This window comes from Aulonocara stuartgranti (assembly GCF_965226115.1).
Source record: "Aulonocara stuartgranti genome assembly, chromosome: 20".
NCBI classification, from domain to species: Eukaryota; Metazoa; Chordata; class Actinopteri; order Cichliformes; family Cichlidae; genus Aulonocara; species Aulonocara stuartgranti.
Genome location: NC_138956.1, coordinates 29,831,600 through 29,859,082, shown reverse-complemented (window position 1 = coordinate 29,859,082; position 27,483 = coordinate 29,831,600). Strand labels below are relative to the sequence as shown.

At 39.2% G+C, this 27,483-nt stretch overlaps 2 protein-coding genes and 1 long non-coding RNA gene across 16 annotated transcripts in view; 1 reads left to right on the top strand and 2 right to left on the bottom strand.

Annotated features, from left to right (window-relative positions):
• The window catches only part of LOC309696992 (uncharacterized protein), a gene marked incomplete at its 5' end in the record, with an annotated part of 29,392 nt that extends 12,762 nt beyond the window's left edge, over window positions 1-16,630 (bottom strand). Inside the window, 4 exons of one of the 6 annotated variants that reach the window (XR_014273719.1) lie at window positions 569-4,564; window positions 8,428-8,594; window positions 11,540-11,977; window positions 16,554-16,630. Of the gene's footprint in view, window positions 1-568; window positions 4,565-8,427; window positions 8,595-11,539; window positions 11,978-15,091; window positions 15,177-16,553 lie in introns of those variants that run through there. The other 5 variants (XR_014273720.1, XM_082518580.1, XM_082518581.1 and 2 more) reach the window with 5 other exon arrangements.
• LOC309696980 (PAN2-PAN3 deadenylation complex catalytic subunit PAN2-like) lies at window positions 2,377-26,291 on the top strand. Of its 9 annotated transcripts, XM_082518543.1 has the most exons (15): window positions 17,145-17,167; window positions 17,420-17,542; window positions 19,611-19,657; window positions 20,814-21,929; window positions 22,055-22,197; window positions 22,376-22,482; window positions 22,579-22,677; window positions 22,775-22,903; window positions 23,168-23,305; window positions 23,393-23,452; window positions 23,543-23,791; window positions 23,935-24,078; window positions 24,177-24,356; window positions 24,464-24,515; window positions 24,858-26,291. In XM_082518543.1, exons 5-15 carry the CDS (start codon window positions 22,161-22,163, stop codon window positions 25,040-25,042), a joined length of 1,380 nt encoding a protein of 459 aa, XP_082374669.1. In that variant the 5' UTR covers window positions 17,145-17,167; window positions 17,420-17,542; window positions 19,611-19,657; window positions 20,814-21,929; window positions 22,055-22,160; the 3' UTR covers window positions 25,043-26,291. The 9 variants fall into 9 exon arrangements, with proteins under 9 accessions (XP_082374671.1, XP_082374674.1, XP_082374677.1 ...); XM_082518545.1 differs by lacking the exons at window positions 17,145-17,167; window positions 17,420-17,542 and adding an exon at window positions 2,377-2,460 and having other exon boundaries at window positions 21,370-21,929; XM_082518548.1 differs by lacking the exons at window positions 17,145-17,167; window positions 17,420-17,542 and adding an exon at window positions 2,377-2,460.
• On the bottom strand, window positions 24,079-24,933 carry LOC309696997. Its single transcript, XR_014273726.1, has 3 exons — window positions 24,838-24,933; window positions 24,273-24,323; window positions 24,079-24,112 (listed from the first exon to the last, which is right to left on the bottom strand). It is a non-coding gene; the product is annotated as an uncharacterized lncRNA (long non-coding RNA).
• Window positions 26,292-27,483: the final 1,192 nt, after the last annotated feature.

Sequence of the window (27,483 nt, the reverse complement as noted above, 5' to 3'; positions counted from 1 at the left end):
AACCGAGCTCACAGCAGTATTTTTTTTATAACAGGAAATTTAAATTTTTATTGGTTACCGTGTTTATTACCACTTTTATCAGTAATGTACTTCCTATAAAATATGGATTTGATAAGTTACCGGTTTATTGAAATCAGCTAGTGAACACATCGATCACTTTATTGAACTACACGCCTTACACTCTTGTGAGCTCTGGTTACTAACAGCAGGTGTGAATGTTTGGAGTCCAAAACGCAGATAAAGATTAGAATAACAAGGTAATGTAAAATCAGTTTAATGCAGTTGACAGTAGCAGCTCAGATGGAAATCAGCCAATTGTGAGGAGAGCAGAGGACCAAAACTGTCAGAGTTGTGGGACAAGTGAAGAGAACACTGTTGGCATTATTGTTAGCATAAAAGATGGAAATTTAAATAAATGTTAAATTTTAAAATAGATCATTGCCTCCTGTGCCTAAATAAATATATGTACTGAATACCAGTAAAAAAAAAAAAAGGATACCCCAAAGACCATCACTTTTCAAAAATAATAATAATAATAAGTAATACAAATAATATGAAAGTTACTTACATGTCAAAGATGGTGCTTGTGATCTTGAAGAATCTAAACGTGATAAGGAAATGAAAGAAAGTGCATGAGAAAATACAAACATTTTTGTTTTTTCCCAGGATAATTCAATATAAAAGATTCTCTTACTAATGCACAAAATGAACAGTGTAATTAAAAGTTTGAAAGGCACTGCATGTGTTTATATGATAAACTGACTAATTCAAGCAGCAAACACTAGCAGTGCAAAAATGTATCTAACTAGCTGACAGACTTTAAAGTCACAGGAAGATATATCAAAATGGTGACTTATGCCAGAACAAATGACTTGACAGACATAAATCCTAAATTCCTTTAAGTAAAAAAGGAATTACTTTTTCATAAGTGGTCCCTAGTGGTTTTCAAATTATTACATGGCTTGTTAATTTTTTATTAAATTATTAAGAAGCCAGATGAGTTCAAAACATTTACAAATTACTATAAAGCACTATCCAAACTTCAAATCAAGTGGCAAAATCTCCAAATTAAAAGTACTCGCAAACTATAAAAATTTGATTATACTTAAAAATATGCAAAAACTAATTTAGTGGAATTTTTACCTGCTCAAGAATACATTAAACATGCAATATTTAATTGAAAAGAACAAAATTTGTGTACTTTTAGAAAGGATTATTAAATATTTGGGGATACTAGCCATAAAGAGGGTGTCGTACATTTACGGGCATCTAATTTCCTGGATTTAATGGTTTAAAGGTTTAATAGGTCTTTGAAGTTGATAATAAAATTGAGTCCATTATTAGCAAAAAGAATTTAAAAAAAAAAGAGCAAAAAAAATGCTTAATATATAATAATTGTTTTAAACTTAAGCTTTGTAATTGTAGCAGATTTCATTATGTCTGTAATTTTTTTATTTAGCCCCACAGTAGTTAAAGCCATAAATGGGAGTTAGATTTATTACTAGTATTTTACACAGCATTCAGCTATAGTAACATGTTCTGCATTTTCCTACTTCACCATCTGATCTGAACAGCTGCACTCTCTTAATTAATTAATGACCTAACATTTCTCAGTAACCAATAAACTAGATGGAACAGCACAGTATCTAAGAGAGAGATCAGACAGTGTTTGAGCTAAAGAATCTGTGTGTTTCTTTTGGGGGCTTTTTACACACTGATCCACCACCGTTTTCCTATAGTACAATGCATATCTGGTAACATTACCGTAAACGTGACCAGTAGGTTCACGTTCAGATCAGAAAACCGTTTCAGCTGCAGGCATCTACTCCTGTAATTTAAACAATCACCTTGCTACACTGCACATGAATATTACGTAACATGGTATGACTAGCTCATGTTCAGACATTTAAGATACTGTTCAGCCATTTTGTTTACTGGGTAGTGCATAATGGCCGAGTTAGCGGAGCAGGAATCCACTAAAGCCAAAAAAATAATATACATTTTTTAAATTAATTACAAAAACCTTATAGGAAAACTTAAGAAACAGTTGCAGAAGCACAGAAAAAAAACTGCCGTGTACGTTATAGTGTGTAAATTCAAAAACTGTATAGGGCTTTGGAGCGTGATGTCACGGGGGGTGGGCGTGGAAAGGATTTTGGCCCGATCCGCCATTTTGGGGGTCTAGCGCAAGTGAAAAGGGAGCGAAGTCACACACAACAGCCATGGTTCGTATTTGCTGTGTGGTCGGCTGCAATGTTCGATCACACGACCGGCAAGAGAATAAGGTTGAAAATGGTTTATCTTTTCATTCTTTCCCAACCTGGAAGCAACATGAGGCAGCTCGTGTATTGATGTTACCAAACGAAGGCGTCTAGCCTGGATAGCAGCTGTGAGACGAGCTGACGTGCAGTTCTCTTCCATCTCCAAATATCTGTTGGTGCTCCAGACATTTTCATTCCGGTAAGTTCTAAATATGTTCACATCACACTTTATAGCTGAATAATATCATCGTTGGTGGTCTCGGAAGTTATAGAAATTGCGATCAAACATAGAATGGAGTGACTTGATTGGTTGATGTAAAGACAATAAATGAAATGAGACAGGAAGGACACAAATTGGCATTAATAATTTACCCGATTATCAATGTGTTAACTTGCATGTACTTTACAATTATGGGCATATAATATGATAACGATATTTTAGCAGTTAAATGATAAATGTGTAACATTAATTATGGTGGGGGGTGAAAAATGGCTATTTCACTCGATGCACTCCAGCTGACTTACTTTGACGACGTACTCAGAGTTTGGTGGCTTGAAAATAGCCAAATCTTGCACCCAGCCATTTGTAAATTGGATGTGCGCCTCCAGTGACTTGTAATTACGAAACTGGTTCGCTGTGTAAGCGCTTACTCCACAAACAAGATACGTGAAGATATCGGGGTAGGACAGTGACGGTAAGTCGTCTGGGTCTTTACTCCACTGCCGTATTTCAAATGGGTCCAGATTTGCGATGCACTCTATTTTTTTTCAAGTACAGCTGCTTTTCTTTAAATGACTGTCCTTGCCCATGTCTAACCCATGTGAAAAACCCAAGTGGGTCCTACGTGTGTTTCCCATTTTGAAACAAGTGAAGTGTTTCCCATGTTTGACCCAGCCAGGACCTACTATATGTTTCCACTTGGTTTTGCCCATATGGCTTTCATGTGAGAAACCCAAGTGTGTCCCATATATACTAAACAATCTTGAGCCCACGTAAAATATATGCCCATATTAACTTAACATAACCCACCTGGGGCCCACATAGACATGTTTTCAGGGTCTGACTTGCATTTGCTCATGTGCGACCCATATAGTTTGACCAGGTGGGCCCCACGTGTGTCATCAGTGCTAAAAAAATGTATTGATTACCTAACTTTGCCCCACCTGGGGCCCACATAGACATGTTTTCAGGGTCTGACTTGCATTTGCCCATGTGCGACCCATTTAGTTTGACCAGGTGGGCCCCACCTGTGTCATCAATACTAAAACTAATATTGATTACCTAACTTTGCCCCACCTGGGGCACACAACAAAAGCCTATCCTTAAATGACTGTGTTTGCCCATGTCTATCCCAGGTGGAAAACCCAAGTGGGTCCTACATGTGTTTCCCATTTTGGACCAAGTTAAGTGTTTCCCATGTTTGACCCAGCTAGGACCTACTAAAAGTGCTCACTTGGGATGGCCCATATGGGTTTAATGTGAAGAACCCAAGTAGGCCCCATACAAAAAGCCCAGTTTGAGCCCATGCCCACATGGTACCCATCCAGCCCGAGCAAAAACCAGGTGGGGCCCATATATACATGTTGGCTGGGGACTGGCTTTCAGCTTTAGCTGTTTCAGCTGTTTTATTGAGTGTTATGTTTTTATTGTGTATTTCTGTGCATGTTTGTTGATATAGTGATCATAAATGTACATTTTCTTTATAGCCTGTACAGCAGGTATTTTAAATGAGCTTAAAAAAATAACCCTAGTCTTGACTTCTCACTGAGTAACAAAGGCTTCCCCTTAGAGTTGTTTTTCCTGAGCAGTAAAACCTGGGCTGTAAAGAAAACATGGCAGGGAAAAAGAAAAGTGTCTGACTGCTGTCAAGTGCTTTGCAAAAAGTTTTATTATGACAAGTTTTATTCAGTTTAATCAGCAGCTGGATTGAAAACGTTTTAAGAGGCGCTGATCTTGACTATTAAAATAATGCAAGAAGCTCTTTTTAGATACTGTTTTATTATATAATTTAATTTATGGTTGATTTTCACATTTGCTTCATTTAAAATGTAAGTGATTCTCTTGCTTCAGACGTTATATTGGTAACAATAATAGATCGTATTAAAGATGGATGTGTTTTAGGTTTTTAATAGTGAAGCTGACACAGAAGTGTCTTAAAGCTGCATTCTTTCTTATGCTACCAAGGGGCAATACCTGGCTGAAAGATTTGTTGTCCTGTCTGAAGTTGTTTGTTTGATGTTGTTTGAAGTTTCCAGATCCAGATGCTCCTTCAGTCCCCACAGTCAAAGCAACTGAGGCACCTCTGAGAGTTAAAAACGGTCTTTCAATGTGCAGCTGTTCTCAGAGGTGTTACAATAAGGACTTCACCAAGTTCAGTGGAGTTAGAAGTTCACATGAATTTAGCAAGTTGGTTTATCATATTTAGGTTGAAACTATGTTCTAACTAAAATGTACAGCTCTACCCTCATCATACGACAGGGAGAAGACACCAAAAACCAATATCACTCACTCATGAAAGGGAACAGCCATGGAATTTATCCATCAGGGTCAACTTTATTTAGCATCAGTAGGAATTTGAATAATGGAGGAACCTTCATTTGATTTTAATGTTATTGAAACACAAAAACTCCCAGGGCTTATGTGGCTGGTAAATTAGCCAACTAAATTAGCTAACTATAAAATTATGGCTTGCAAAAATGATTGCTAGCTAAACCATATCCTTTTATTCTCTTAACTTGTGTTTTATGCAGTCACCAACACATTGAAATCTTTATGCTGATAGTGACCTATACAGTATTTAATCAGGTCTCTGATACATGCAAAAATATAACAAAACAGTGTTATGTATATTTTCTCACTGTTCACTGTCATGTCTGTCAATAAAGTACTTGGTTGTGGTTAATATATACTGTGGTTTCCAATAAAGCAGGAACTTCAGTTTCCTAGTGAACCTTAAACCAAAGGTTGTGATTTTAACAAACAAATCTATTTTCTGCCCGTGTGCATCGTGTTCACCTTTGGTTTGCTGCAGTTAAACTGCTCCAACAGGAGGACGTTTTTGAACCAGAGCAGAAAAGTTCTAAAGCTGAACGTCCATCTTTTCTCTCTCATATTTTCTTTTTATGTTTCCTGTGTTAAAAACACTACTTCTCAAAAACAGCAGTTAATATTTCCCAGCCGAATTGAACTCTAATCATTGACTAATTAAGGAATCACTGCAGCTACAATGTATTTATTGGATTTGAAAACTGATGGAAAAAAAAATGTTATGCAATGTTCTAATTGTGTGAGCTGTATGTTAGTCAAGAATACACTTAGTGCCTGGAAATACGCCCAGATTAAAAAATATTTATCTGCTCATTATAGTGCACACACACTCATAACTGTCCTTGTGAGAAGCCCCTAGAAGGAAAAGCGCTATTGTGTGACAGTTTTAAAGCAAAAAAAGGGTGGGACTGACAAAATGTACTTGTTAGGATGCCTGGGTCGTTGACCCAGGGTTTTGAGTTTATTATATTATTTATCATTTCTAGTCTTTGGTTTCTTTGTTAGAGTTCTGTCTTATGGTTTATGTCTCTATGTTCTCTAGTTGCTCTGTCTCCCCTGTCAGTTGTATCCCCTTGTCAAGTTCGCATCTCTGTGTTATGTTTCCTGTTTTACTTTGAAAGTCCGTGTCTCATGTAAATGCGTCTGGTTTTGCTTCCTTTGTCTCGTTAGGCCTGATTTGCCCCAGCTGTGTTTCCCTCCTTTTACCCATTCCCTGATTGCTCCATCTATGTATTTCAGCCCTGTGTTTCTCTGTGTCGCGATCTACCCTTATCTACCTGTGTGTTCTGTCTGTGTAAGTGGATTTTGTATTCCTAGTTTTTGCCCTTTTGAGTTCAGCATTAAAGCTGTTTTGAGTTCACGTCTGTCTCCGGAGTCTGCACTTTGGATCCTTTTCCTGCCTGCACACAGCCGTCACATAACAGTACTGGGGACTTCCCCCTTCAAGCATGAAACTTTGTATTTCATACTTTTGCTCCCTTACAAGAATAAACACAATTCTTGACTGTTGTTCATTTTTGTTCATTTTTATTGTGGCAAAAACTCACTTGACCAAAGGATTAAAATTATAAACCAGAGGATTTGGACTGGTTTTTGGTCCATTAGTGCCATTATAGTGTATAAAGCAATACTAATGAACAGACCTAAACAATGAACCAATAGAACAGGAGCATAAAGAACTCTTTTTTTTTTTTTTTCCCCAGTTAACAACCTTTATTGATTCCCCCTGTGTGAAATACAAGTGCGGATTGTCATTGGATGGTTGCCAACTAGTTAGAACAAAAAGTAAAACCCTAAAACTATCACCATAGAGAAATATACATAAAAATATACCTCTGAAAAACTTCATATAGACATTTCCTAACAGCTTATAGTCAGGGCTCAATCAGTAGCAATAAAGACTGGTATGATGTGAACACAGAAGAAAAAACAAAACAAACACAAGGCCCTGCCCCATCTCACCCAGACACTGGACAGACGGTCATGTTACAGGAAGTATGGCTGACATGGGGAATGTAGGTTAATATTGCTTTACATAAACACAAGCTAGGTTCAGATTAGCTGGATTTGAACTGACTGCAGACAAACTGAATTCTTTGGCGTTTTATTCAGAGTACTTAAAACCATAAAACCAAAGTCTGAAATGGAAAAAAGAAATAAAAACAAAAAGCGCCTGCGTTTTAACCGTTCTTGCATATAGGATAAGCACCTGAAGAGTCCCTGCTTGTACCCCGGTGGCGAGCTAACGTTCCTCTCACACAACATGCGTCTGAAACTGGGGTGAAAAATGGACACATTCCTTCAATAAGACTTGAGTGTAAGAAGCATTCGCACTCTCCTCTTGAGGCACTGAAAACCCAGTTTCGATCAACACTTTAGGCGGCGCTGAAGAATCTGCGGGACTGAACGAGCGTCATTTCCTGCCTCTCATTGCACCTTTATCATATTTGAGTCACAAAGCCGATTGTTCTGTTCTCAAAATGTGACATCTCCAGATCAGAAATGCCTGACACGAGTCTGCTCAGCTTGTTTGACAATTACGTCTTAAATAAACGCACAAATTATGGCTGCTCGTCACGTTCTATGAAAACCACGACGCTCAGACTTAAATGTCATCGCAAATTGTGAGGATCTGCTTCTGTGAAGTGAAGCAGTCTCTTTCTCCAGCTTCTTAGCAACTCACTGACATAATTAGTGGGTGGGGGAGAGGTGAAGGCGATGGCATTGAACAGGCTCGCTGCTTCTTACTGCAAACACTAACAGAGCGTTTCCACATTTGTAGCTAAATCGTTTAGAGCAGGTAAAAAAAAAAAGAAGTGTGAGTGACGTGCTGGAATGATGCCTCGACACATTTGAGGAAGATTAAAGAAACATTTACATGTGTTTAATGCTAAATGTAACAGATCATCGTCTATATTATAAAGTAAAACCATACCACACCCCAGGCTTCCCCCATCAACACAGCTTTAAGATAAACAGCACACAAAAACACAAAGTCTCCTTTCTGCAACGTTACAAGCTGTCAGGAGAGATATGTTGAATTTTAACATCCTCCTGGATGTCCAGCAGTTGGTTGTCCTGTCAACGGCAGCATAAACAATGTGGCCGAGAGAGGAAGCAGGAAAGAAAAAAAAAAAAAAGGAAAGAAAAAACCCCACGTTGCATGTGACAACTTAGTTCAAGCTATGCTGCTTCTTCACAATACGGTTATCTTCAGAGTAGGGGAGATAGGAGGGTGAAGCAGCAGTGTCTGTGCTTTCATAAAGAACTCTAACTTTCGTGAAATGTAAGATGTAAGTTTCCCTGAAACAATTAATAGAATAACGTAATAAACTGAAAAAACAACGCTGAGAGTTCTTTACTGCTCTAGATAGAAAAATACTGATTGAATATGGACCATCTTTTCCCTCAGGTGTTCAGCGATGACTCACAGCGGTCCCACATTTTAAACAGTATGAATTCTCATGTGCTTCTTTAATTTGTTCCTCTCAACAAATCTTTTCCCACAGGTGTTACAAAAATACAGCTTTTCACCTGTATGAATTCTCATGTGTGTTTTGAATGTTGATGAGGTAGCAAATCTTTTCTCACAGGTGCTACAAGAATACGGCTTCTCACCTGTGTGAATTCTCTTGTGTTTTTTGAATGTTGATAAGTCAGCAAATCTTCTTTAATCTGCGGAGTCTCTGGGTCCTCTTGGTCCAGACTGGAGTTCCTCTCCTGGTTACAGACCTGCTGCTCATCCAGATCCTCCTCTTCCTTACAGTCATGTTGTTTTGGGAGGTCTTGAGTAGTGATGGGACGTTCTGTATCGAGGCTTCGGAGCGTGTGTCGAGTAATGGAGGGGGCGTTTCCGCGAAGCGCGTATCGAGGCTTGCTTCATTTATGGGAGGAGCTGAAAATGATGACGTCCGAAGCCTCGCTGCCCGGCTGTACCACGTGACTGGTTCATGAAGCGGTTCGAACTTTGCCGCAAATAATCATTTTCCATACTGCCAGCATAAATATACACAGTATACTGCCATCACTACACTATAGGTGTTTTACACACTCCTTTTGTTGTTGACATTTACAGGCTGTGTGCAAAATGCCACACTCTTCAAATTCATGCCAGCTATTATTTTTACGTCCAGTAGGTGTCCTGCTAGAGCAAATGAAGCTTCATGAAGCTTCGCGTTGGGGTGAACCAATTGGATGAAAAGCTTCAGTGCTTCATGGGGCTTCATCTGCCCATCACTAGTCTTGAGGAATAAAGAAACACAAGAACAATAATCACTATTGTGTGATACAAAAACTATATATTTTTTATATTTAGTGATTGTTACGGCCCTAGCAGGGCCTCCTCCTGAAGGTGCCTGTGTGGGAGTGTCCTTTAATCGCTTCTGCTTGAGGTGCCACCTTTCCCTTTTACACAGCTGACTCTCATCAGTAATTAAAGGTATTTAACCCCAGGGAAAGGTGAGCTCTGGGCCAGAGTGCCATGTGAGTGGTTACAGCTAGTGAGCTGAGAGTTTGTGGTGTTTGCCGCTAGTGAGCTGTGTTATTGTGGTTTGCAGCTAGTGAGCTGCTCTTTCTTTTTGGCTTATGTTTTACTTTATTGACCAACGCCTGAGTTTTGTTTTTTTTCTTAAATGGTGATAGCGGCTCTTTTAGTTGAGCTACTTTAATAAAACTGTTTAATTTAACCCGTTTGCCTCCTTAACTCTTTTTCCTGACCCGGACACTTTTTGTTACTTCCCCCTCACCACCTAGACCCCTCAGGGGAACATAACAGTGATATAAAAACTAATATTTTTAAAAGCATGAATCAAAACCCAAGAAATGGTGATCAGCCTATCATATGACCCATTACGAGCCCCACACACACACACGCGCACACGCACGCTCAGGGAAATAGTTGTGCACACTCACAGCAAGGATCCTCACTGTGAGCAAAGACACAAAGTTCACCAAACTAAAATGCAATGTGACCACCATGAAAACAGTGTGTGTAAGGAAGAGGACTCCCTTACTGCATTTATTTATATTGTATTGTCTGTATAGCACTTTAGAGCACACCTTTCACTTTATTAAAAGCACCTTATCAAGCAATTTATGAGCATTGCACTTTAAGCATGGATTTGCACACTTCTTCCTCCTAGCGTTTTTCCCGCTCGGTTGCAGGGTCCGCTTTTCTGCAAAGTCGTCTCCACTTGGGTCGGTCAGATCGGCTTCGATCTTCTTCACGTCATCCTTGATTCGGTCCATCCATCTCCGCTTTGGTCTGCCTCTAGGTCGATGTCCTTGGGGGCTGAGCCGCAGTGCTGTTCTCACCACTGAGTTCTCATCGCTCCGTACCACATGTCCGTACCACGGACATGTGGTAAGCATGGATTTGCACACAAGAAGTTTAAATATTTGTTGACTATTTATTGGGAATTTTAGGGTCAGTTGGTGGCCTTGTTTCAGATCCTGCACAGCTGTTCCTCGTCAAGGAATGTGGTGGTTGTCTGTCAGGAGAGAAGAATGGTGATTGAGATTGTGATTAAGGTTTACCAATAAGGAAAACTAATGCAAATGTGTGTGTGAAATCTAGGGATAAAAGTGGTGCAAATAAGTGTTTGTAAGTTAATGATTACTCACCTTTCTTGCCTGTGTCTTCTTCAAGGTGTTTGGGCAAATGTTTCCCCTGGGGTCCAGACACCATTTAAAGGTTCCGGGAGAGACCATTGGTAAAGAGAGTGTGGTGAATCTTTTTGTGCTTGGGTTTCTGGGTTTTTATAATATTGGGGTTGGGGTAACATTAAAGTGTGAAATATTTATTAATATGTAAATGTGAAAATGTATTTATGTATTTATTTATTCTTATTGATATATTGTGTACTGTGGTGGAAGGTTGGGATTTAAGAATTTACCTGAGAGTGGAATAATGGTTAAGTCTGTGACAGCTGAACATATTTAAGGCTGCCAGTTGTCATTAGAGGGTGGATTTTTTTTTGTGCTGTGAAGAAGCTCGACAAGTTAATTGTTTTAAGGAGAGCCATATAGCAAATAAATACTTTGTTCCACTACACTTGCCTTGGTCTGTCTCACTGTGTTTCCAGCCGCTAAGGGCTGCCCTGTTACAGTGTGTAAAATCCTTTTTTAAATGAAACTTCACTTCAACTTCAGAGAAGGCTGTTAACAACTTGTTAAATGTGTATTCCGCTGACATCTAACTATATTTTACTGCACAATCTCAGTGTTTACAGATGATCTAAAACACTAATGCCTGATGTACTCAACATTGGAATCTGTTAGAGAAAAAATTTAAATAAATAAATGAATTAAAATGTATTAAAACCTAACCTATCAGTGACCATCGACCTGCACCAGTTCAACATAGTCCATCACTGAACATTGAACTACAGCACTGATAAATTCAATTTATTTATTTATATAGCGCCAAATCACAACAACAGTCGCCTCAAGGCACTTTATATTGTACAGTGGATTCTACAATAACAAATACAGAGAAAAACCCAACAATCATATGACCCCCTTTGAGTGAGCACTTTGGCGACAGTAGGAAGGAAAAACTCCCTTTTAACAGGAAGAAACCGCCGGCAGAACCAGGCTCAGGGAGGGGCCGGGCCATCTGCTGCGACCGATTGGGATGAGCAAAGGATACCCAGTTTAACATATTCTAGTAAAGCTAATCATACTGAAGAATCTCAGCTTCAACAGCACATTGTTAAAAACATGTCCATACCTATGATGTGTGAGTTTCTGTCAGGTTTCCGGTTGATATCCTGTCTGCGTAGACGGTTGATCTCCTCCTCATACTGGATGATGGTTTTTTGAACCTCTGAGAAGATTTCTTCATAAACAGCAGTTAGTCTCTCCTTGATGAACTCTCTCAGATACTGTACTGAACTCATTGCTGCTTCAACTGAGACTGGGCGGATCAATACAAGCATCAATAGAAGTGACACAGATGTTAATATTGGTATCAGATCCACACTAACTTGACGGGATCAATACTTTAGCTTCTGTCTCTTCTCTAGGTTCAGTCCGCTTCTTCAGCAGCAGCTATGTCTGCAAACACACTGCTCCACTACCACAGTAGTGCTGTCCTCCTCCCTTCTTCTTTGGGGGTTGATGGCGTTTGACATATCAGCTTACAGATGCATTTATCCCACCTTCTGGACTGGAGTGTGAACAGGAGAATAGCAGGGAAGACAATTATATTCTTTCATCAGTCTTATAATTCAATACTACAATTTTCCATTTACGCCTAGATTTCTGGGTTTAATGTTTTCCATAACACGTTGTATGCCTGTATTAAAGAAGACAGCTATCATCATTTCCTTATTTGTTTGAGCTTTCCTGATTTCTGATTCCAAACATAATAAACTATCCATCATCCCTTTCTTTATGAAACCCATTCTGATCCCCAGAGAAGAGACTGTTAGTATCTAAAAATCAGGTTAATCTGTTTTCTTTTAGAAGTTGAGAAAGAAATTAATAGATTACCCACAAACTGAACATGGACAGGATTTACTACAGTAGTTGAAAAATCCACTGGAAAAGGCACACATGAGATTATAGGTTTCACCTCTCGTTCGCTCTTTCCCTCCGTGCTCTGTTTGTGCGCAGGCTCACACTGCACTCACCCTCCCCCGAGCTAAACATCCAATCACTGTTAGTATGCAAATGACCCTGCGTCAGGTTTCTCATTAGGCAGGGCTTTAGGGGTTATTTATTTGAATTAGACTAGCCAATCAAGATAAATTTTATGTTGTTGGTTGTAAAGATCTTGATGGACATTTGATTTTATTTTTTATTCTAGTTTTCAGTTTTATTTTTTAAGCTTTGCTGAATTTCCTTTTTTTTTTTTTTTTTTTTAAACTTGGTGTTAAGGCCCCTGGTCTCGGAGGAAGTGGCCGGCCATCCTGTAAAGAAATCCAAGCGTGCCAGGACTCACAGACGATTGGCTGGCTGGGGACCCGTGCCTGCCCACTTGCATGTAGATTTTAATGTGCCAGTCCTCAAGACCATTGACTGCCTGGGGATTTGTGGTGCTCCAGGGACCAATGAAGCGACTAACTGTGTTCATTGTGGCAACAAAAGCCTGAGGATCCTTCACTCAGGGGAAGACTATGTTTTTGGACTGAGCAGGCAAGTTGTCCCTCTTGCCTCTGTCCTTGACCCCGCTTGCCTAACTCAGGTTAAGCGTGGGAGTTCTGCATGAGTAGCCTTGAGATGTGTTTCTGCCTGAGTGGCTAGTTTTCATTTGTATTTGAATGTGTGAGAGTTCTTTTGTGTTGTTTAATTAGTGATTCGCTGTAAGCTACACTAACAGTTTTCAGTTCTGTGTTTGTAATAAACCCTTTTCTTATATTGACCTCCCTTGTGATGGGCTCGTTTATGTTACCTTCCATGGCCCCAAGCCGGGTCGTAACACTTGGCCTAACCTTGTTAGTTTTGTTAATATTGGCATTGTGTTAATGTCATATTTGATATAAGCTACTCTGCATTTATTAAGGCTGTTGTGTGCTTAACATGTTTTAATCCTTTGTATCTTGTTTTCTTTAATCTAGGGCTGCTCGATTATGGCAAAAATGATAATCACGATTATTTTCACTGAAATTGAGATCACGATTATTTGACGATATTTATTTAACCCTTTAAGACCTACTATAGAACCAAGTCCACCAGAGCTTATATTATTTTATTTTTTTTACATGCTGTAGTGCCATTTGTGGGAGCATTTCAAGTTGCTATACATCAATACAACTGTTATAGCCCATATTTTAATAATATGTATGCATTAAGTCCATAGTAATTACATAAATTGCAAAAAAGTGCAATAAACTACAAAAAAAATTGAAAATCGCTTTTGTTTTGTTTACATATATTTCTACTTGGAGAAATTTAAGAGGTTTATCCCTCAAAACTTTAAATACAATAAAGTTGCAAAAAATAGTTTACAACAACAGGAAATTTATTTTGAGTGTCTTCATAGTTTTATTTTGGAGATACACCAATTTTTATATACTGCAGGAAAAACAAAAAACAATCCTATGATGCAAATTTGCAAAGAAAACAGCATGTGCATCATTTCACTGTGGGAAGTGTTACGAACAGCTGATAGGAACGGCAAAGCGTGTTTCTGGAATATTATGTTTTTGTTCCTGCAAGCACTTTTTATGCAATTTTTGCAAAGCTATATGTGGAACGAAACCGTGACCGAGGACAAGCTGATGGCATAAGATGTAAGTACAACTCCTCCGGTTTCATATGCAAAACAAATTATTGCGCTATAGCTTACACGGTCCAGGTTCTACAGGGATTTAAAAATAGTTACGCAAAACGGAGCGTGCTGCTCTGACCGGCTTTAAAGGGTTAACAATGACTTTAAAAAATAATATAAAATAGTGTGCAACACCACTGAAGTTTTTTTTTTTAAACTCTCTTTTCAACCAACGGCAGTCACTCTCCAAATAACTTCTGCTTAGCTTTCCGAGCTTCCCTCGGGTCCTCTTAATCAGCGGTCTCCAACCTTTTTTGCGCCACGGACCGGTTTATGCCCGACAATATTTTCACGGACCGGCCTTTAAGGTGTCGCGGATAAATGAGGGAGGGGCTAATAATCGGCTCAGTCATTTTTAATGATCGTTGAAAGCCCAGATCGTAATCGTGATTAAAATTCGATTAATTGAGCAGCCCTACTTTAATCTGAACAAGCACCTAAAAACAGACAGTGATCTCTGTCGGCCTCTCTCGGTTTCATTGCCACCATTCATTTTAAAGCTCCGTTTTTAAAACCTTACGATGTAACTCCAGCCCAGCCTATTGTTGTTCTGCTAACTGAAGTTTGGTCCTTTTACAGCATCCTGCCATGTGATTACATTTATCCCTTACCATCGGGAATCCTCACGTTAACTTTCACCAAGTGGAAAACAGTTAGCATTCATCTTCCAGCTTCACTGTGTTTATATTATGCTAAGCATAGCTGTGCAGCTAGCCACCAAGTAGCACATCATTATATACCAGCTAGCCCAACTTCAGTAACCCAACAAACATCACTGCCATTTAGTTTTCTCTCTTAATTTATGTCACAAGTGATAGCAGAGCTGTGTGTTTTAATTTTTCCAGAAATCCATCAGTCAGGGTTTGCTCACCACCATAAGCTCATGTGCCCCCTTTACATTTCTGTCTGCCCCCTCATGTATGCCTGTCTAGAACCGGCTCAGATAGCACTCTTAATCTCCCAACATGCTTATTTATTGGTGTTGTTGCTGAATCTGGTTCCACTCACCAAACGACGGCCATTCTGGATTTTATGATCACTTGAAATCCCTCTTCCCGTTATCTTATTTCACTTCTACATCATCTCTCCCGCCATCTACTTCTGCTCTCCTTTCACTTCCGTCACATCACTTTCCCGCCTGCTGTCCAGTCACAGCCTAACCGGCCAACCGCGCCCCTCCCCCTCCACTCCTGCTCTACTGTGAGTTGTTGTTGTGTGGCCAAGAGACTAAACAGACGCCTTTGTTTGTTTGTTTTTGGTTTACAAAACTTATCCGGTTGTTCAGTGATGACGCGACGAATCCTACTTCCGGGTCTAAAATAGTCTGCGTTTAATATGGCTTTTGTGTTGTTAACATGTTTAATGCTATGTATTTTCTTCTATTTGATCTCAAAAAGCTCCTAAAACAGTCAGTGATCCCTGTTGACCTCCCTCGGCTTTTATTACCACTAATCATTTATTTAACCCTTGTGTGGTGTTCGTATTTTTGTTACTCAGCCAGTGTTCATGGGTCTGGTGGACCCGCTAGAGCAGGGGTGCTCAATACGTCGATCGCGATCGACCAGTCGATCGCAAAGGTAGTATTGGTAGATCGCATGGCATTAAAAAAATAGATGCCAGCCTATCATCCATCCCGTCACTTGATTGATACAGGGAAGCCAGTCAGATGACAGCAGATTTTTTCTGACGCTTAGGTCGCTGCGCATGCGCAAACAGCGGCGCGAAGTGTAGTAAAACTGACAAGCTAGTCAGCGAGTTAACTCCAATTTTTAGCTCTCGGTTTTTTCTCTTAAACCTGGCCGTCAGCAGCTACTGTCCGGACTATGCATCCCTGGCTGATTCAATTCAGTGCAAGTCATCAGAGTAAACTCAGGTAATGACAAAAAATTTACATAGTTAATTGTGTTGTGAAATATTGGATATTGCGGTTATGCATGTATATACATTGTAGATATAAAGAATCCTCAATATATTTATAAATAAGTATATGTTTTGGATTTTTGTAGTGGGTAGATCATTTTGACTTGGTCATTTTATAAGTAGCTCACATGGAGAAAAAGTGTGAGCACCCCTGCGCTAGAGTTTTGGCTTTCCAAATTAACACTATCAAACAATTTTATGTTAAATTACTCAACAGATGTTTACTTCATCCCAATTACAAGACATATGAACAGCAAACATGGTTAATTTTTTCCCTTTACCTTTGTTAGATCACATTTATGAATTAATGTGCTTCTCGTTTTTCTTTTATATAAAATGTTATAAATAAATCAGTTATAATCAAGTGGAGTGAGTGGAAAGACACAACACATTTACACGTGAAAAAATAATTAATTGTTTAATTTTTCTTTTGAAAAAAACTGAACACGGGTCTCACAGACCCGAACACCATACAAGGGTTAAGCTCAGTTTTTAAAACCTTAGGATGTAACTACAGCCCAGCCCATGCAACAGTATATGAATGACTAACCTCGTATTGTGGATGGATTATCTCAGTTGTTCTCCTGGCTGAAGTTTGGTCCTTTTACAGCATCCTGCCATGCGATTACATTTGTTTCTGACCACCAAGAACACTCACGTTAACTTTTATCGAGTGGAAAAAAAGTTAGCTTGTTTATATTATGCTAACATAGCTGTGTCGCTAGCAGTCACGTAGCACATCATTATATACCAGCTAGCCCAACTTCAGTAACCCTACAAGCGTCACTGCTGTTTAGTTTTCTGTCTTCATTTATGCTGGAAGTGATAGCAGAGCTGTACGCTTTAATTTGTTTCCAAAACCCCGCAGTCAGGACATGCTATATTGTATTTAGATAGAAGCTAGCGAGCTAACTCCCTGCTAACTTCTAACTCCGTTAAATGTCATAAATTCCGTTTTCATGGATGCCTGGATGTTAAACTCAATTGTTACACCTGGTAGAGCAGAACGCTGATCATTTTATTAAAGATGAAAGACTTTAGACAGTTTTTCAACTCTCAGTAATGCCACAGTGATCGTTTGATATATGGACCTGCAGCGGAGTTTAGACCCAGACACGGCTAGTGACGTCAGACTGAACAACCGGATAGAGACAGTGTAAACAGGTCCGTACAACAAACCTGCGACATTACCCACAAACTGAAAGGTTAAGAAATACACTTTATTAACCTTGTTATTGATACAGTATTTATTACAGGTGCTCCATGCATTCTCCTGCTGTATATCATTAAGCAGGGCTGCCCGTTTGTCACCTATTCTGTTCGTAATTATTTTTATGGACAGAATTTCTGGGCGTAGCCAAGTGGCGGAAGACTTTCACTTGGGTGGTCTCAAAATCTCATCTCTGCTTTTCGTAGTTGATGTGGTTCTTTGGCTTCGTCGAGTGATGGCCTCCGGCTCGCACTGGAACAGTTCGCAGCCGAGTGTGAAGCGGTGGGAATGAGAATCAGCACCAAATCTGAGGCCATGACCCTCAACAGGTGGTGTGCCAAAAAGTGATTGTCTGCCAGAAAGTTGCTTATAAAGCTGCAGCGCCCAGATTACGCACGTTGACAGCTACTTCCGTGCGACTGATTATGAAAAAACAACAACATTTATGCATTTGTTATTAGACACAGGTATGCAGTTATGAAACTTTAACGTTTCTTGTAACCGAATTATGACGCTTGTCAGAAGTTTGCTTTCAGTGTGTAGCGCAGTCACGAATAACTACACGCATGAAATAATTAATGCCTACAGGTTTAGTATATATACTCTCGTTTATTATATTTGTTTTAGTATTTTATATTTCATATGCATTCATTTTGTTTTCTTTGTTCTTTTTAAACATACTGTAAGAAGTTTGTAAGAATAAATCATTCCCATTGCCATACACGGGAGGTAACTCTAAAGGTGGTGGAAATTACGGCGGCTGGCTCGAGTACATAATGTCAGTGGCACAGGAAGGGCGACAGTATTGAGTGACCTCAAAGTGATAGTGCAGTAATGCGCCGAAAAGGATGCCAGTTGCCGTTAAGCACCGAAGAAGAAGGGGGGAAAAACACTCGAGTTGGTATGAAGGAGCAAAAATGTCGCGATTAAGAAATATTTTTTCTTATTCTAAATTGAAAGAAAACATGTCCAAAAGAACTCAAAGACAGAGAAAACTTTCCGGAAGCTATATAGAAGGGTAAAATGGCCTGGGTTTAGGACCAAGTTCGTCTAGAGCCTCAAAACAAGAGTAATTCACTTTTTTTAAATAAAAAAAATGGCAACTTTGCTAAAGCTAAGTTTCGTCTTTGTGTTAATTATTTTTTTAATTATATTATAATTTAAAATTATTGTTTTTGATTGTCAAAAAGACTTCTGAATTATCAGTTGGTTTCTTTTTACTCAGTTCAACAAACTTCACTATTATTCATTAAAGTTCTGCATTCTACATTTATAAAATAACTTTTATCCTCAAAGTATGCAAGGTTTTATTGTTATTAATTATTATTTTGGGGGCGGGCGGGGGCTGAAAAACGCAACACTTTTGTACAAACACAAACACTGCAAGAAATCTACAGTGAGGGGAAAAAGTTTGACTGGAAGAACCTAACGCTAGAGTTGTAGAAATATCTTGGACTTCTACTATACATGGCTGTCATACGGCTACAGATATTTTGCTATGTATAACGTTAGTGTTTCTGAAAATCCTAAAAAAAACTATTTATTAACAAAATAAACTAAAAATAGACTTTATTATATGTTATAGTTTTAAAATTGGATAACAACTGACTTGAACATAATATGAAAAAATGTGTTTTCACCATGGGAACACTGGGAACATTGATTGCTTTAATAAAGTTATCTATATTTTTATTTTCGTACTTTCCATTTGTATTTAGATGGGGCGATGCATGGCAGATTCTCTGATGTTTCTCTGTTTCTACCTGTACTGATGCTAGCACGACTAAAACTAGCCAAGCAGCATTAAATATGTGAAGCAAGGCAGAAGGATATACTCATAAAATGAACAGAATCATGAGAATATAACACCACAACACTGCAAATGTAACAAAAATATGTCAGTATCAACTGGTATGTTATTTAAAATCTATATGAACACTCAACAGCTTATGCTCCGCGGCTGTTGAGTGACCCCTCATCTGGGACTCTCCTCAGCTCTTTCTGGAATAGTGGTGCTGCAGCCCCTCTTTTAGTCTTCCTTGGTCTCTTGTGTTCTGAGGGCCTCTGGATGTCTGGAGTTTTGATCTCCTCCATACCTGCTTCATGCCCTGGTGGACGGGGCTGTGGCCCCCCCACACCCTCTAACAGATCATTACATGGAACCTTTTAAATACAAGTGCGCTCATGCTCACAGGTGTACACATGGGTGCTCATACACACAAACTACACCCTTTTTGGCTCCTACCTTAAAGCACACTGTGCGCTGTCGATCTTACGTGCTGCACAGTAATGTTTAACATTTAGTATTTACTGTTATATTCCCATAGATCATCGTGATGTTGTTTATTCTGTTGCTCTAGTCTTCTTCTGCTTCTTTTCTTTTTTCTTTCTCAACAGGTGATCCAGGAAAAGAAAAAGAGAAAAAAAAGGACACAAAGACAAAGGTGATGAAGCAGATTTTCATTGTCTTTTCTCTCTATCTCTTTTCTCCTTTTTCTTTCCCTCTCCTTCTGTTAACTTTCTTCTGAACTTTTCTTTTTGTTTTTCTTTCCCGTCCACGAGTCTGGCCTGATTACAATAACTTAGAATAAAAATAAGTAATAAAGATCAAATAAACTATGACAATCAAGTGGACCAGTATAGCAAAAGGCCCACTTGGGAAAGTAAATCTGTTGGGCATTTTTCTTGGCCTTCAGACAATAATTCTGATTGCTACAGTGCCAGACAGGACACACACACACACACACACACACACACAAAAAGACTATGACATTAGAGGTTTTGTGCTTTGAAGTGATTGGTTACATGTCAATGGAACAGCCTTTGAGCTTTAAGTTATCTCATGTGATGCCATCACAAGCTTTTCTTTTGATGTGTGTTGATTGGAAGTATTGCAAAATAGTTGATTATATAATTATATAATTATAAAATAATAATTGTCCAGAAATAGGCTTTTAAAGGCTTTTATTTTTTTTTAGTATATGCTGAATTAACAGTATAAGTGCCTCTCTACCAGAGTATCACTAAAATATAAAGCAAAATAAAACGTTTAAAGGAAAACATGAGGTTTAATAAATGCTTAGGGTTTCCCCCCCCCAATTGAATGCTTTCTTTTAATGACATCGTTAACATTTCTCAACAAAAACACATGAAAGTATCACTGATAATTCAACAATAAAATCGCTTCATGTTGTGGCCATCACACAGTGTTTTCCAAAGTGATTCACGAGCTGAAAGTGCGCAGATTTAACGTATATAATCCTTTGTTAGGTTTATTATTTTCATTTCACACGTAAAACACATTTATAGATTCATCCACCACTGTTAGTTTTGGATGCGCTCGGCTCCAACCAATCAGACCAATTTATGCAGACGGCGCACTAATCCCGTAACTGCACACTACCCATAATCCTCAAACGCCGTTGCTATGGAAATGAAGATAACAACAGCTTGGTGCTACCCGTTATTCCTTTATTTACTCTAAAATAATAACCAGCGATAATACGAAAATAAACTGGCCCAGTGTTTAATTATGTAATTACAAATTGCAATTTTTATTTTTTTATTTTATTTTTTACAAATTGCAATATTTATCTACAGCGCGCCTTTAGTGACATGTCAACAGATCGTAAGCAAGGCGATTGGATGGTTTTTACTGCAATGCATCTTGGGAGTCGTAGTAAATGTATCTTTCAACTCACGGTCCTGCAGCAAATCTTTCGACTCGACACGAGGCAGATCCTAGCTAAGTAAGTTGTAATAAACTGTGGGTAATTTGCATGTTAAACTGATATTAAACTTGAAATGTTTTCACAGAGCAGTCTGTGTACCAAGAGAACTACTTCTGCAAAAGTTTATTTAATTTTTTTTGGTGATGTATTCTCATGTGTAAGACACTTGCTTGGCCACCCAGCTAATGTTAGTGCTGCTCGATTTTAGCAATGTAGCTTTTCTGTAATCAATTCAGTTTTTTTTAACCCTATTCACGTAATTAACTCAATATTAACGACTTTAATCTCGTAATTGATTTTTTTTCTAAATATGGTGTAATACTGCCTCGTAATATAAGTTATTTCTTTGGTCATAAATTATTTTTGTAATCATTTCACCAAAACAGACCTGAAATAATCCCTACATGTTCCATTTTCATTTGCAGAAATGACAAAGCCAAAAACCAAACCATGCCCTTCCTGCCAGGCTCCAAACACCTGCAACAGGAAGACATGCAGTGGATGTCTGGGCAGCCTGAACGTAAAGGAGGGATTGAAAAAAAACAAGAACAGTTTAAAAACAGTAACTGGGCTGCCTCTGTTAAAAACAACAGAAATGCGAGCAGGGTGGTTAATTCAGCCCAGTTGTCAGTAAGTTTAAAAGTTCTGATCTAATAAGTGGTTGGTCTGCTAGACAATTCTTTATTAATCACAGTTGTCAATGTTTTCTTGTATATCATGAAGTAAGAAACTAACAAGGCATGTATATACGCATAAAATATTAATTTATAAAAGAGCATAAATAAAAAAGTTATTCACATCAGAATAACATCATCACATTAAAGACATCAAACTAGAAAAAACTTGTTAAAAACTATGAGGAGACGACAGGAACAGTCAAGCTAGGTCGCTTAATCCAGAGATGGAATCACTTCATCCTCTACCAGCTCTTCCAGGAGACACAGGAGCAGGAGGATCCACGGGCCTACAGGACGACCAGGAGCAGGTAAAACACATCGTTGTTGACCTGCATTCTTACTGGACACTGTCCCAGTCTTATCATTATGTTTGTTTATAAATGCAGAGTTTTCCTTCTGGTTTCTGAAACTGTGATTTGTGTTTGTGTTGCAGTTCTCTGGGCTCCCCTGGCGACTCTGTCATTAGAGAGCTGTTTTGTTCTGAAGTTGAGAACCGCAGCCCGTGTCTCTGTGGCATAGAAACAGTCTACTCCTCCCTCATGTTGCTGTTCAACATGCATTACCCTGACTCTCAAGGTGAGTCTGAGAGCACTGAGAGCATGGATATCTGTGACTGTGAATTACTCTGTCTTTGAAACTTGAACTATTAATGATTACATAATGGTTTGAATGAATTTAGTTTTTGAATGAGCAGAGGGAAATATCTGCTTGATTTGATGTATACACTGATATTCATTGTACTTTGACACTTCAGGAGAAAGAATAAAGGAGCACGACTTTGCTGAGATCCTGAAGAAAAGCATCTGCCTGCAGCAGAGATCTCACACATGGTGTGGAAACTGTGACAAGTATCAGCCCACAGTGAGTTACAGCTTTCATTCACTCATAATGACAATTCATTCATGGTTGATTGTTACCTGTTGTGCAGGGTAATCATTTCTTTGTGTTACACTGTAGGTGCAGACACGCAACATTCGACGTCTCCCAGATGTTTTGGTGATAAACTGTGAGGTGAACAGCAGCAAAGAGGCCGAATTCTGGAAGGTTCAGGCCGAGGTAAGCCACTGATTCACTGTGTTTAAATACAGTTAAAAGAAAGTAATGATTTATCTGTTCATTATTTACATGATTGCCCATGTTTCTGTTTTTATAGTACACCTTCAACAAATCCATGCAGAAGACAGATCAGGATCAGCGTCACGTGTGGATCCCCGCCACTCTCAAGATGTCCCTCAGCAAAAGTCAGAGACTGGAGATCAGCAGCTGGCCTGAGGGCGAGGAGGTGAGGACTTTAGATTTTCAGCTGATCTTTGCACTTGAAGAAATAACTGAGTAACTTTTCATTACTAAGTTAAAATTTCACTTCAAAATTAAATCCATATTTCCAGGAGCAATATTTTTAAAACATTATTACACTAATCTGAAGCATTGTAGATATTGAACTATAGGTTGGTTTTAGTGTTTTTGTTTCTGTAACACATGAATTTCTCAACTTTTGTGAAATGAAAAAGTTTATCTTACAATTATTTGCACTTTCTGTTACTAGTTAAGTGCTGCTGAACAGGCGGAGGGAGCTTCTCTGTATGACTTGGTGGCCACGGTGCCGCACATCCTGGACGCTGGCGCGGGTGGTAATATGGTCGCACACATCAAAGTGGGTGAGACCTACCATCAAAGAAAAGAGGTGAGCGACGCTTAGATAAGAAAATTTGACATCTGCTGACTACAAAAAGTTTCATTTTTAACATTCAAAATGATTTTATTATTTCAGGGAGTCTCTCGCCAGCAGTGGTACCTCTTCAATGACTTCCTCATTGAGCCGATTGAGCAGGTAAGGATCCTAGATAAGATTCCTGCTTGTTTATTCATGCTAACTTTAATGTGTGCAGTCATTTAAAAATGTTTCTCCTTTTGTTTTCAGACTGAGGCTGCACAGTTTGATGTGAGCTGGAAAGTGCCAGCCATCCTGTGTTACGCCAAGAGAAACTACCACACCAAATACGACCTCCGCAGTGAGTTTCAGCACAATCAGTCTGAAGTCAAATCCGACTTATATCGGACTCAGAAGCAGAGCAAGACAGACGCCACTTTCATCCCACTCACAGTCAGTGAGATGCCGCAGGCTGGTGACCTGGTGGGGCTGAACGCTGAGTTTGTAAAACTCAGTGAGGTAAGTCTGGCTATGATACCATCATTAATTATAATATAGGATCAAAAACAATTTTAAATATTCCTAGTACATATTTTCAGTAGTTCAGCTAATCTGACTCAAGTATTTAAAACAATTTGACCCCTGAATGTGTGCGTTTGCAGGAGGAAGCAGTGCTGCATAGCGACGGCACCAAATCAACCATCACGCCCAGTCAGATGTCTGTGGCCAGGATCACCTGTGTGAGGGGTCAGGGGCCCAACGAGGGGGTCCCCTTCATCGATGACTACATCTCCACTCAGGAGCAGGTGAGAAGCTGCAGAGAGAAAAGACCACGATGACCTAAAAGAATGAATATATAATGTTTCAAGGATCCACCCGCTAACTTGTCAATTTGTTCTTCCAGGTGGTCGACTATTTGACAAAATACTCTGGAATCGAACCTGGAGACCTGGATGCCACAGTATCCTCTAAGCACGTGACCACGCTGAAGTCGACCTACCTGAAGCTACGCTTCCTCATCGATGCAGGAGTTCGCTTCGTCGGCCACGGCCTGCAGAATGACTTTCGTGTCATTAATTTAGTGGTACGTTATTTCATCTGTTATATATTTCAAATTAGTTCATATAGTTTAGAGATGTTTTTTTATAGATGTGCTTTGATTTTAATGTTTTTTATTTTCTGTTTCTTAAGGTTCCCAAAGATCAAGTTATCGACACGAAATTCCTTGCTTGGTATTTTCTTGGTAAGTTAGTAGAAATAAAAAAAACAAAAATCTAATCCAAATATGAGTCTGTAATCGAATTAAATCACATTATTACAGTGAGAGGGATTAGGATTTAAATATGTAAACTGGATAATCCGCTCATATTACTGTCAGTATTAAGTTAAGTATTCAGTATTAAGTCAGTATAGTTTTAGTTGTCATCAAACTCATCTTGGAATTAAATCTGAACAACAAAGTATTTAGAGGCTTTTTTGAGTTCATGCACTAAAGCGTACGTGTCAATTCCTCATATCCACACTGTAATCTGAAGCTGAACACTTTCATTTTAATCATTCCTGACCTTTTTTTTCATGTCCACAGGCCTCAACATCCAGGGAGAAACCCACGACAGCATGGAGGACTCATGCACGGCCCTGAAGCTTTACAGGAAGTACCTGGAGCTGTATCAGGAAGGAGGGAATCATTACGTGACGAAGGTGCTCTACGAAGTCTACGACAAAGGCTTCCAGTTGAACTGGAAAGTCCCTGATTCGGACATGAGATAGTCCGTCTGAGTGGACTGAATGCACTCTCCTTCCATCCACGGGTGCTGCTGTGCTTCCCTCTGTGATGGGACTGTGAGCAACACCATGACCTGAGGATGCTCGGGCTGCTTATTTTGTATCATATTTTATAGTTATTTGCTTTGAGTCAGTGACTCAGTTGTTTTTTTCCATATCTAAATGCTTTTTATATCAGAGAGGTTTACAGGGGGGAAAGTGATCATTCAGAATATGAATTTGAACCTTTTTTTTTTCTTTAAAAGAAAAAAACAAAATTGTTGCATGTAAATGAAGTCATCCTGAGCACTGTGTTACAATCCAATGTTGTCAGTGTTTTGTTTAGGCGTGACTGTTATGTGTTTCCTGCTTTACTTTGAAGGTCTGTCTTATCTCAGTGTGTTCAGTTTACGCTTCCTTGTCTCGTCAGTTCTGATTTGCCCCAGCTGTGTTTCCCTCCTGTTGTCCGTTCCCTGATAGCTCCCTCTATGTATTTAAGCCCTATATTTCAGTTTGTCATTGTTGCTGTTGTGGGCAGCACGGTGGCACGGTGGTTAGCACTGTTGCCGCACAGCAAGAAGGTCCTGAGTTCAATTCCACCATCAGGCCGGGTCTTTCTGTGTGGAGTTTGCATGTTTTCCCTGTGTCTGCGTGGGTTCCCTCCGGGTACTCCGGTTTCCTCCCACCGTCCAAAGACTTGCAGTTTGTGGGAATAGGTTAATCGGATAATCCAAATTGCCACTAGGTGTGAATGTGAGTATGAATGGTTGTCTGTCCTTGTGTGTTAGCCCTGCGACAGACTGGCGACCTGTCCAGGGTGTACCCTGCCTCTCGCCCTATGACAGCTGGGATTGGCTCCAGCACCCCCCGCGACCCTGAAAAGGATAAGCGGTAGCGAATGGATGGATGGATTGTTGCGATCTCCCCCTGTGTTGTAAATAGTTTGTTGTATATAGATGTAAATAGTTGTCGATACTTTGTCTTACTTGGTAGCTGTAGGGGTGAGAAGCCATTTTTCTTTGGGAACCTTTTCTCCTGTTTTTGGTTAGGGAGGCAGGTAAGACACCTGTAATTTTCGTTTGGGGTTTTCTGTGAAGGTAAGCCAGCTGCATTTCATTTCTAGAGTTTTTGTTTGTTGTTTTGGCCATGCTCACCCTGACGCCTGCTACCTTTTGGGACTTGATAAATTGACAGGCTGTTGTGAAATCCGTGGTAGCTGTTTTTTGTTGGTTCGTCTTCCTTGAGAGCAGGGAGTGTGGGGGCATTTCTCCTTTTTATTTTTCTTCTGTTGCACGCCAGTTTTCCCTGGGCTGGGGTGTAACAACTGTAAAATGTTTGTTGTTTGATACCAGGAAGTGGAGAATGTGCATGAATCCATGCAAATCTTGATTAAAACAGATTCCAACCACAATGAATTTAGTTTGTTTGTTTCACCAGCTTCTGTGAAATCTGTTGCACTGTTCATTTTACAGCTGGATTTTTATTTTTATTTTTATTTTTTTAGGTTTCTCAGAATTCAGATCGATTTTTAATTTTTCAAAAGCTGTTATTTCTCTTCTATAAATGACACATGTAACATTTTTGGGGGAAAAAAATGTCCTCAATATTTCACCTCGAGCTCTTTAAAAAGCCCTAACTGGTAAGGACTGTGCTTCAAGTGCAGCATTTACAGCCACCACCTTTGAAAAGTAGTAACTATACTTTAATAGATGTGTTTAATTTAACCCTGTCAAGACAGGCGTTGCAGATTTGCAACAAGTAAAAGCTAAACAACCTGATTACCCCACATACATATTTTATGAGTTTTTTTTTTCCCCTCAGAAGTACCACTGGAGGTATTCTTTTGTACATTAGCAACAAAAACTTAATTTGAGCCTGAGAGGGTTAATAAATCTTTAAGTCACATTTGAACGATTTTTTTGATATAATGGTGCCCTCTGCTGGATGATCTGCATACTCTTACCGTTTCCACACAGTTGTTTTTAAAGGTTTATGTCATTATTTTCATTGCTTTTTTTTTGGCTTGTTTTGTTTTGGGAACCATAAAATTTTTCGAGCTCCTTGTCTGGTCTTACAACAACTCTACTCCTCTTCAGTTCGCCTCAACATAAGCTCATCATATTCTATGATTTACTCTCAGGTGTTTGACGAGGTTAATGGTGCTGTCACAACACCTTACTGTCTTGCCACATGTATCGCAAACCGCGTCTTAGCTGTTTGTGGAGGTAAAATACATCCACACATGACTCCGTTTATGCTCAGCCATTGCTGTGAGTGTGCATGCCAGAGGCTGCTACACATTTATCCAGCCGTATTTCACAAATGACAAAGGCGTAAGAGGAAGTAGTTCCTTCCAATTTAGACGATCCGAATGATATAGTTTATTTCCACTGTTCCTGTTAATGAAACACTACAAATTTACCCCAAAGTACTAAAATATCGATATT

Bases quoted from the DNA above. Each gene is read 5' to 3' on its own strand.
- LOC309696980 (XM_082518545.1), top strand. From the start codon at position 22,161: ATGTTGCTGTTCAACATGCATTACCCTGACTCTCAAG. The intron at 23,453-23,542 runs GTAAGGATCCTA...TTTTGTTTTCAG, and splicing joins TCATTGAGCCGATTGAGCAG to ACTGAGGCTGCACAGTTTGA. The intron at 23,792-23,934 runs GTAAGTCTGGCT...GTGCGTTTGCAG, and splicing joins AGTTTGTAAAACTCAGTGAG to GAGGAAGCAGTGCTGCATAG.